Source organism: Malus sylvestris, chromosome 5 (genome assembly GCF_916048215.2).
Source record: "Malus sylvestris chromosome 5, drMalSylv7.2, whole genome shotgun sequence".
Taxonomy (NCBI): Eukaryota; Viridiplantae; Streptophyta; class Magnoliopsida; order Rosales; family Rosaceae; genus Malus; species Malus sylvestris.
In genome coordinates, this window is record NC_062264.1 from 19,994,487 (window position 1) to 20,005,279 (window position 10,793).

A 10,793-nucleotide genomic window follows, 5' to 3' on the forward strand; every position below is an offset into this window, starting at 1 on the left:
ATAGCAAGAGCATAGGTACTCAGCTTCGGTGGAAGATCGAGATATAATGTGTTGTTTCTTCGATGCCCACGAAATAGGATTGGAACCAAGAAACACAACAAAACCTGAAGTGGATCGTCTATCGTTTGGATCACCTGCCCAATCTGCATCACTATAAGATTGCAGATGCATGGGGCCTGGTTTGAAGTGAATACCATAGGTAGATGTACCTTTGAGATATCGCAGAATTCGCTTGACAGCAAGGACATGAAAAACCATAGGATTATGCATGAATTGACAAGCCTGATTAACTGCAAATGCGATGTCAGGTCTTGTGAACGTGAGATACTGAAGTACACCAACAACACTCCTGTATTGCTCAGGACTGTGATAAGGCTGGCCATCATCCTTAATCAACCTGTGATAGGGTAGACATGGTGTGCTACATGGTTTAGAATCCTGTAAATCCACTTTATCAACCAACTCAGTGATGTACTTTGTTTGTGATACAAATAAGCCTTCGGATGTATAAGAAATCTGCAATCCCAGAAAGTAATGCAACTGTCCCAAGTCCTTCATTTCAAATTCTTGAGTGATAGCGAGGATGACCTGATCGATTAATTGTGAACTACTACCAGTGAGAATAACATCATCAACATATAAAAGTAATAACACTGTCCCCTTTAAGGACTGTTGCACAAATAAGGAATGATCTGCAGGAAAGACTTGAAACCCGAGACTTGGTAAAAAACTGGTAAACCTCTCATTCCAGGCTCTGGGAGTCTGTTTTAAACCATATAATGACTTCTGGAGCTTACACACATAATGGGAAGGATGTGAGGCACTTGTAAAGCCTAGAGGTTGGGCCATATAAACTTCCTCTTGAAGTATGCCATGTAAAAAGGCATTCTTTACATCAAGCTGGCAAAGAGACCACTTGAATTGAGCAGCCAAAGCAAAAATAAGTCTTATAGTTGTAGGTTTAACAACAGGACTGAATGTCCCCAGGTAATCAACACCCTCCTCTTGACTATACCCTTGTGCCACAAGTCTAGCCTTATACCTTGCCACTAACCCATCTGCATGTTTCTTGATTTTGTAAATCCATTTGCATCCAACTAAGTTCTTATCAGATGGTAATGGAACTAAAGACCAAGTCTTTTGAGAGTGAAGAGCATCTATTTCCTCTTGCATAGCCACTTGCCATTCTGAATCTTGAGGGGCAGATTTGAATGGTTTAGGTTCTGAAGCAACAGTAGCAAGAAAAGCTTTCTTTTTGAACACCCCATTCTTAGATCGGGTTTGCATAGGATGTATATTCATTGGTATTGGGAGAACAACACTTAGTTGCTCCTGTTAAAAGTCAGGATCCACAGAGAAAGGGTGTTGTTTTGTAGAGCTGGTTGGGGTGACTGCAGGATCACACGATATATGTGATGAAGAAATATGATTTATGGGATAAGAAAAACATTCTAGAGCACTAGATGCAACTGCTTCCTAAGAATCTGAGACTCTGGATGCAGACAAAGAATCTGAGGCACTAGATGAATGCATAGACAAGGAGTTTGTAGGTCGAGATGATAATGAATGAGATGAAGGTGTAGATGCTTGATTAGTTAATGTAATGATAGGTGTGACAGATGAGGAGTGGATGTGAGCATGGGATTCATTCAAGGAAGATGAGTCAGACACTAATTTGGATGGTTGACACATACCGGAAGTGGAATATGGAAAGCTAGTTTCATCAAATAAGACATACCGAGACACAAGAATTTTACCAGTTGCAATGTTAAGACAAATAAACCCCTTATATTAACCTGCATATCCCAGAAACACACAAGTTGCAGTTTTAGGGTGAAGTTTAGAAGTGTTGTAAGGTTTCAAGAGTGGAAAACATGCACAGCCAAAAACTCTGAGATGGTTTATATCAGGGACTTTGTTGTATAGTGTTTGAAATGGTGATTGCATATGTAAAGTAGCACAAGGCATCCTATTAATCAAATAAGAAGCAGTACTACATGCATGAAACCAGAATTGGGTTGACACTTTTGCAGTTTGAAGAAGTGTAATTGCTGTTTCTACAATTTGTCTATGTTTTCTTTCGGCCAATCCATTATGTTCAGGTGTGTAAGGACAATATTTTTGATGTAAAATATCATGCTGTGATAGATATTGTTGAAACTTAGTGCTTGTAAATTCACCACCACCATCAGATTGAAAGATTTTAACTATAGCAGAGAATTGAGTACACAAATAGGCATGAAAATGAACAAAGGTTGCAAACACTTCTGATTTATTTCGTAATAGAAAAATCCATGTGTATCGAGTACAATCATCTCTGAAGGTTACATAATACCGAAACCCTTCATAAGAAAGTAAAGGGGCAGGTCCCCATACATCACTTTGTATTTTTTCTAATGGTATGACAGATTTGTGTACAGGAAAATCAAATGGTAACTTGGTAAATTTGCCTTCTAAACATGGTGTGCAGATCGATGAACATGGATCTAATGGTGTAGAGACTTGACATTGCTGTAGAATTGCAGAAGTGATTGCATTGGATGTATGTCCTAGTCGTTTGTGCCAAATGCTTGACTGAATTGGTTTTGTAAGAAAGCATGAATGTGATGCAGGTGGGATAGATGATGGCTTCTGTGCAATGTTGAATGGTATAGGGTAATAACCAGCTCTACATAGCCCCTTGAATAGGATCTTCCCTGTGGATTTGTCCTGAATCCAAAAAGAAACATCATCACAAATGAATCTGCATCTATTGTCTTTGCAGAGTTGATAGATAGATAACAGGTGTTATGACAGTTTTGGAACATGTAAAACATTCCTAAGTGTAAGAGAGTGTTGTGGAACTACCAATTTAGAGGTACCAATACTGGAAATACTCAAACCTGTACCACTTGCAGTGGTAATGGTGTCTGTGCCCTGATATGGAGTAGACAGCTCCAATTTGGCCAACTCATATGTCATATGTGATGTAGCACCAGTGTCTGCAATCCAAAACTGTTCAGTTGGTGCTGATGGTTGATAATTTGCATGCATTGCAGAGATATTAGCAGTTGGAGGCCGTCCTTGATATGCAAAATTGCTCCCGTGATAACATTGAACTGTTGTGTGCCCATATTTCCAGCAAATTTGGCATTGAGGAGGAGTAGGAGTACTCGAGGCTGGAGTAGTATGCCTTTGAAAACAGTCTGCAGCAACATGGCCCTTTTTATTACATATTTGACAAATAGGAATGTCAGTGGGATGATTTGGGCAATGTGATTGGTATGGTTTAGGAGTACCAAGAATACCAGGATTACCATTTGAAAATCTTGGACCACTAGTATATTGAAATCTTCCTCTGCCTTTGCCTCTGAAATTATTCCCTTTATAGCCTCCATAGGTAGAATAACCACCATTGAAATTGTTATATGGCCCATGTCCATGACCATGATTAACAGAACTTGATCCTCCATTTGACTTGAATGATTGATAAGAAGAAGACCGTGGTTGATCTTGATCGAGAACAAGAGCTTTCCCTTTATCGGATTGAGTACTAGCAACCATGGCATTGCCAAAAGACAACCCAGAGGAACTGTCAAAAGATTGCTCAATGATAGCTTCTTCTGCCAATAGTTGAGATCGAAAATCTTTGAGAGAAATCCCATTTTCTCTTCCTCTGATCACACATCGAAATGTGTTGAAATCTGCAGATAAACCTTTCAACGCTAGGATGATAATATCATCATCATCAAAATTGACCCCAGCGGCAGCAACATGATCTCTGGCATCCTTGATTTTTTGAAGATAAACCGACACAGATTCTGACCCTTTCTTGATGTTTTGAAGTTTTGTCTTCATCTGAAAGATTGTAGCATTCGTAACAGTAGAAAACCTTTCAGTAAGATTAAGCCACATCTCACAAGAACTCTTACTCCCAATGACGCAGGACATGGCAGTCGAAGATAGTGTAGCAATCAGCAATTGCATTAATGCACGATCATGCATCTTCCAGACCAGGTAGTCATCGTTTTCGACTCCTGCAGCATTCGAGTCATTATCAAATCGTGATGGACACTTTCTTGAACCATCCACAAATCCCATGATTCCATGACTTTCCAGAAGCAACCGAACCTGAAAACTCCAAGTAAGATAATTGGAGTCATCCAATTTCACTGTGACCGAAGTGGAGATTGTGGAGAGAAGATTGGTGATGGGTGATTGAACAATCTGCAACTGAGCAGCTGTAACCATTTTTGCAAATTCTTGAAGCACACTTTTGACTGATGTGTTTAATCAAACAATCGGTGGGCAGACGAAAAGAAACCAACTTTCTAAGCACCTTGTATATTGCCGGATGCCAAAACTCACACAAAAATTCAAACTAGAGGGTGTAGAAGAGAAAGAAAATGGGTTGAAGACTGAGCGGAAGTACTGGATCGATCGGCCGGCGATGATACCATGTGAAGATAACAGAATGTATGAACTTTAGAAGAACAGAAAATTGTATGAAATGTTGAGAGAAAAAGATAGATGTAAAATGTATTTGTTTTTCCTTACCGTATTGTTTTTACAATCCACACTTATATAAGTGTTTCCAAAAACTCAATCTTACAAAGTAAGTAACCTCCTTTTCAACTACCTCCTTATGTCAACCAACTATCTCCTTATTCCAACTAACTATATCTCTAACAACTAAGATTCCAACTAATATATCAGCCTTTGTAGTCTCTTGACAAGTGGCACTAGTTACTTTCACTTGGACCACTATTTTCTACTTCATTCTTCTTACAGCTGCCTCTCAAACTTTTATCAAGGAAAACAGGTTATATGCATATGCGGCTTCCATCAAAACAGTTCCTGACCTCCCTTATAAATACATAAATATACGGCTCTTTTATTCAAGCCCCCTGACCTCTCATATATATAAACCAAAGCACGACACCCATTTCCAAATGATACGGACGACACTATCTGATAAAGATAGCAATCCATGTAGTTAGATGACTCTCACCGAACACGCAATCAGATAAGTTTGAAAACATGATTTAATAATTAATATAGATGGGATAAGTCATTCTAAAAAGATAAAACACACAATGAGTAAAAGTCCTATCCCAAATACAATAACATGTGATATAGATGTAGTTGGATGCATGCGCGCAAACATACCTGAGTGAATGTCTCTGAAACGCTTGCCAGTTTTGTGATAGAGAGCCAAGAGACAAACTTAGACTAAAATAATTTCAACGGAAAATATGTACTAGTCTAAGATTACAGACTCAGACGTTTTGTTTAGGAATAACCAATTTTACCCTAACAATTAATAACTATTAGCCGCACGAACAATGTCTATTAATTTTGTCTGAAAAAAGGATTAAATTACGCGTTAGAACTGTGCTTTGCCTCGGTCTTGCCTCTTGGCCGGTATGAAGTGTGAATGGCCATGGGCATGCAGGGCTGGCTATATCAAATTCCAGCTCTTACATGAAAAACAAATAAAGGTGCTTAGCCGTCCAACTATGTTAGAAATGAAAGAAAAACACGAGAGTATATTTTCCGCGTAGAGAAGGAAATCAGATTTACTTTAAAAGGGTTTCATATAGTCTTAATTATGATTGCTATTAGTTATAATCAAAAGGGTTTGGATTATTTATTATAGTTGGAAGTATTGAAAGAGATTTTGTTCCATAATTTTTAAAAGCTGAGTTAGCTTAATTAGCATGTCGTGCGAGATTGGGCCGCACTCAGAGCAGAGAGCATGCAAGTTATGTATTACAATAATAAGTGGATGGATGATTTGGTCTTGTATGTACGCGTGGAATGAGCGCGAAGATCGCCGGGATCTTAGTTTTGGATTTTGATTATCGGCCATAGATGATGGTCTGGTTCTGATGGTCTTCACTTACTCGTGTGTGCAAAGTATTTGAAATCCTTGATTGCTCCATGATGACTTTCCATAATAATTAACTCATTTGTTAATTAGTGACTTGTGCATAATTGTTTAATTAAGAGCATTAAGCTAAATACACTAGCCTGCTCCCCATATGTTAGTGTGTGTGCATAATCTTAATTTCACTTTGTCTTTTTTAAATTAAAATGTGCTACTTAACTCCCTAAAAGTTTAACTTTGTGTCCCACTTTGCCTCATTCCGTCACATTTGTAAAAAATCTCAACAACAGTTGCACTTTGATAAGAATATGAGGAAGCAAACGCTCTTAAGAAAAGACCATTTGGAGTCATCCTACTTTTATTCTTTGTATTTTTCTTCTGTTTTTTACTTTTAGAATTGAGATCCAATCTCCATTAGGGATATGAAGTCAATGAATTTCCAACTTTCAATTTGTGAACCAATAGAGTTGTGCTTGAACTCTAAACTTCGAATGATTAGTTGAGGTGGTAGATGGCAGTTAAGGAATCTTATCTAACACTTATATTATATGGATATGTCATTGGATTATATGTTATAACAACATCGAGAGGGGACAACAAATCCAGTCTGAAGATAACACTGTCTTGACTCTGGTTCAAGAAATCTTTGGAGTATGTTAGACTTTAGACCCTTGTAGCAGGATCAACAGCCTATTTGTTCATGTCACTATTAATGTCAGTTGAACTAAAAATATATGCTTTCTAATTACTCCCACGTTGTTTTGGTTGGTTGCCAGGTGTGATTCTTTCCACCAACTTCACCACATTTTGTATCTCACAATTAGGTTTAGGATAGGCTAAAATTTTGTTTCTCACAAATTTTGTTAGAAACCTATCTTCCACAATTGCACAGAGATGGGATAACAGAACAACAATACAAACAATCAATATTTCATTAACTGCCTTTCTTCTCTTACAATGTACTATTTATGCTAATATCCAACTCTTAATTGTCACCACAAGATGATGCCATCTGGCATCCTAACAAATTTAGGCTAAATATTAGTAGTAAATTAATAATATTGGAGTTTTCATATGCACTAGGCTACAGCCCATTACGGGAGCCTACAGCTGGGTTTGCCTTTAGGTACAGTTAAATCGTCACGTAGTATTATTAATCTATGTGTTATAATAAGGGGTGAAGATAAGTTAGAAATATATATTTCTTGAATTTGGGTTACTATCAATAAATAATCAGTGTTATAATATCTGTGAATGGTAATACTGGGTGTGGTCGTGTGATTGTCATACGCCCCATACCAAACCCTTTTCTTTAGGTACTAACTAATCATATAGTGATAATTACTTGTCCACGACAGTACGTAGTACTAGTCCCTTCACTCGGGAACCATTATTTCTGCATTATTTTTGAGGTTATGTTATTTAATTTGGTTCCATTTGAGCTGTCCTTGACCCCAGCAGGGACTCCTGCAAATTGGTTTTCAAAGAATTATGACTTGTTATAGCATTGTTCAGATTAACTAAACCCTAGATATGGTTAATGACATTATTCTATATTATTATAATTGAGTTCATAGTTGGGTATAAATATAGCTTCATTTCATCCCCACCACTCATTCATACATCAACTCTTAGAACAAAGACAAACCTTTTTGTTCCTTTTTTCTGGTCGAAAACCCTTTTTGTTCCTTAGGCAAAAATGGAGGATATTGGAGCTGTTTCAGAGGGAGAATGGACCTCTCTCAGCGGGATGTACACTGCTGAGGAGGTAGATTTCATGTCCCAGTTGCTTGGAAATTCTTCAAACCAGACATCAAGCATGGGAATTCCAGAGGCTTCTTGGCCTGGAGGCTACTATGAAGGTTCACATTATTATTCATCAGAAACTTCTGATTCAAACTCACAAGAGGCTAATTTGAGTGGGGGTACTAGGACTTTTTACCCCACTTCAAGCAATGAGAGTTACTACTTGAATGAATCTTCTCAACCCATGTTGGCAACCAACAATAATAACATCTCTATGTCTATTGATTTTGGTGCTGGGGATGTGATCAAAACCCTAAATTCCTATCTCATTGAAGGAGATCATGATCAATGCTTGAACCAAGAAACAAGTGAAGGCAATCCAGAAGAGCGTGGCGGAAACCCGGCTGAAGCTGTGGCTCTTGGAAATCAGAAATTTGATATGACTGCTGCACAAGAACAATCCATGGAGGAAATTAACCCCACCAAGAATTCATTGAAAAGATCTCAAAGCTTAGAAAATGTAAGAATATTTTTCTTACCCTTTAGTCAAAAAATTCTTGATTATAGAATGTTACCATTCTTAAAAGGAAATAAAAAAGAGGCAGGAGTTGGTTTATGTGCGCATTTTCTGATAATAAATTCAATGCAGGTTCAAATGAAAAAGATGAACATAAAGGCAAAGAAGAGCCGGCAGGTGACAACTAGCATCAATGAAGAAGACTGTACTACCGCCGGGCTCAACAGACAGAGCTCCAGTTGCTGCTCAGTAGAAGATCAGTCCAGTGTTGCCTCACATTCCCATGAGAATTCTCAGGAGCTGAGTGGAGGGGTTAGTGTTACTTCAACTTCAAGCTTGAGTCCAACAGTTGCATCTCTCAACTTGAGTGGCAAATCAAGAGCTAGAAGGGGGTCAGCCACTGATCCCCAAAGCCTCTATGCAAGGGTGAGTTCCTATATATACCCACCAAATGTCGTTTAATTGACTTAACCTTATCTATTTTCCTTCAGGGAAATGATATATGCACACCAATTTCTCAACTTGTATGGTCCTATTTATTTTTATCTCTTGATTTTTCTTTAATTTATTCAATCAAAGACCAGAAATAAACCCCGTGAGCTAAAATCACTTTCCACATGTAAAAATAAGCTCATTTTTCTATTTCTCTTTTGTCCCGCAGAAAAGAAGAGAGAAAATGAATGAAAGGCTGAGAGCCCTGCAGGGCCTTGTGCCCAACGGAACAAAGGTAGGCATAATTCCTTGAGACATAATATTTTGCCCAAAAGAACATTGCTGCAGATTAAATTCTCAAATATCTAATTTAGATGCGTCGAAATGCAGGTTGATATTAGCACAATGCTTGAGGAAGCTGTCCATTATGTGAAGTTTTTACAACTCCAAATTAAGGTAATAACAAAATCAAATGGTATAATTAAAAAGGTTTAGACTGAAATCTAAAACAATAATATTATTTAGCGACGCACAAAAAAGACACTCTATAGTATGGTTAGGCCCTACTACTGGACGTAGGGTTCACCTACATTAAAGAGTGTCTCAACAAATATGTTAGGGCTTGTTTGATATCGTATTTGAAATTTTTTATAATTTCTCAAAACATTTCTTAAGAATTTTTCTTGAAAACAATTTTTTTAAGACTTAAAAACTTGTTTGGTATGCGATTTAAAACTTTTGAATCTTACAACTTAAAATGTACAAAGAAATTCAAAAAGAGGGGGTCAAGAGAGAATGAGGAGAGAGGAGAAAAAAAAGTAAGAAATGATTGGAGGAAAAAGAAAGAAGTGAGAGGATCGGAGGAGATAGAGAAGAAGATGAGTGAGAGAAAGAACCGAAAGAATGAAGATAGCGGATTGGAGGAGTGACAAAAATGTAAAAAAAAAAAAAGAGAGAGAAGGGGGAGAGAGAAAAAAGAAAAGAGAGATAGATTTGGAGTGAGAGGGGAGGAGGGAGAGAAAAGAAATGAGCGAGTTTATGTTTTAAAACTTTAAAACCTCATTTTTTGTGTTTTTAGAGAATATGGTATATTTTTGAGTTAGTCTTGAGTTCAATTTTCGAAAATAGTCATACCAAACAAGTTTTTAAAACCTAAAACTTGAAAATTATTTTTGAGTTTAAAAAGTTAGATTCAAATCGAGTACCAAATAGACTCTTAATTTTATGTTTCAATATAGCATTACTCTATCTGAAAATAGATACTGATATTGTTTTGTTTTTTAATTTGTCCCCTTGTGGTTTCGTAGCTGTTAAGCTCTGATGATATGTGGATGTATGCTCCCATCTGTTACAATGGAATGGACCTGGGGCTTGATCCGAAGCTCACCACACCACAGCAATCATAAGAATTTTATGATTGGAAAATGCTTTGGAACTCTATACTCCTCTCAACTCTCAACTTATGTAACCACGTTGAGACAACTTTTCGTAAAGAAGTTAGGTTCTACAGCATTTTCCAACAAATAGAATTAGTTATGTAGAGTAGTAAAGTCATAAATAGTACTTAATTATCAAGTCCTAATTATTTTATCGAATTGTAGCAACTGAGCTGTGAGCTCCACTGCCAAAACTAGATCTCCTACAATTTGCTCATTTTTGGTTGAGAGGCTTGATCATGTTTCTATGATAGGATAATTATTCTGCAGCTGCTATTCTTGCCAGGAGGATGGATCCTCTTTGTGAGGATCTAGGGATCTTTTAATCACATTTATTCATCGTATATCATGCGGTCAGAAATTATTATAAATTTTTTATTTAAATTTGAATATAAATAGTATCTGACAAAAACTAATCGTACGATGTATAATGAACGAATGTGATTGAAGGATTCTCAGAATCCTCACAAAAAGGATCCAGCGAGAATCCTCTCTCTCATATTCTTGTACTTCAAAATGATGACAATAAAGGTTATGTTGGGTTTTCCAAAAAAATAAATAAATAAATAAAGGGGATGTTGGAAAAACACTCCTAGTACTTAATATACGAATCATATTTAATACCATTTAATGTGGTGTATGTTCATCATCTTATTCATCACCGTTAGATGAGTTTGAATTTTGATATTTGTGTTTATCCATTACACGAATCTCGAAATTCAAATTCATCTAAAGGTGATAAATAGAATGGTGAACATACACCATACTAAATAGTGGTGAGCAAAAATGCTCC

At 37.0% G+C, this 10,793-nt stretch overlaps 1 protein-coding gene across 1 annotated transcript; it reads left to right on the top strand.

The window, feature by feature from the left end:
• Positions 1–7,506: 7,506 nt before the first annotated feature.
• Positions 7,507–10,536, top strand: LOC126623998 (transcription factor RSL2-like). The gene is made up of 5 exons (XM_050292985.1): positions 7,507–8,135; positions 8,265–8,558; positions 8,794–8,859; positions 8,955–9,020; positions 9,872–10,536. Exons 1-5 carry the CDS (start codon positions 7,569–7,571, stop codon positions 9,968–9,970), a joined length of 1,092 nt encoding a protein of 363 aa, XP_050148942.1. The 5' UTR covers positions 7,507–7,568; the 3' UTR covers positions 9,971–10,536.
• Positions 10,537–10,793: the final 257 nt, after the last annotated feature.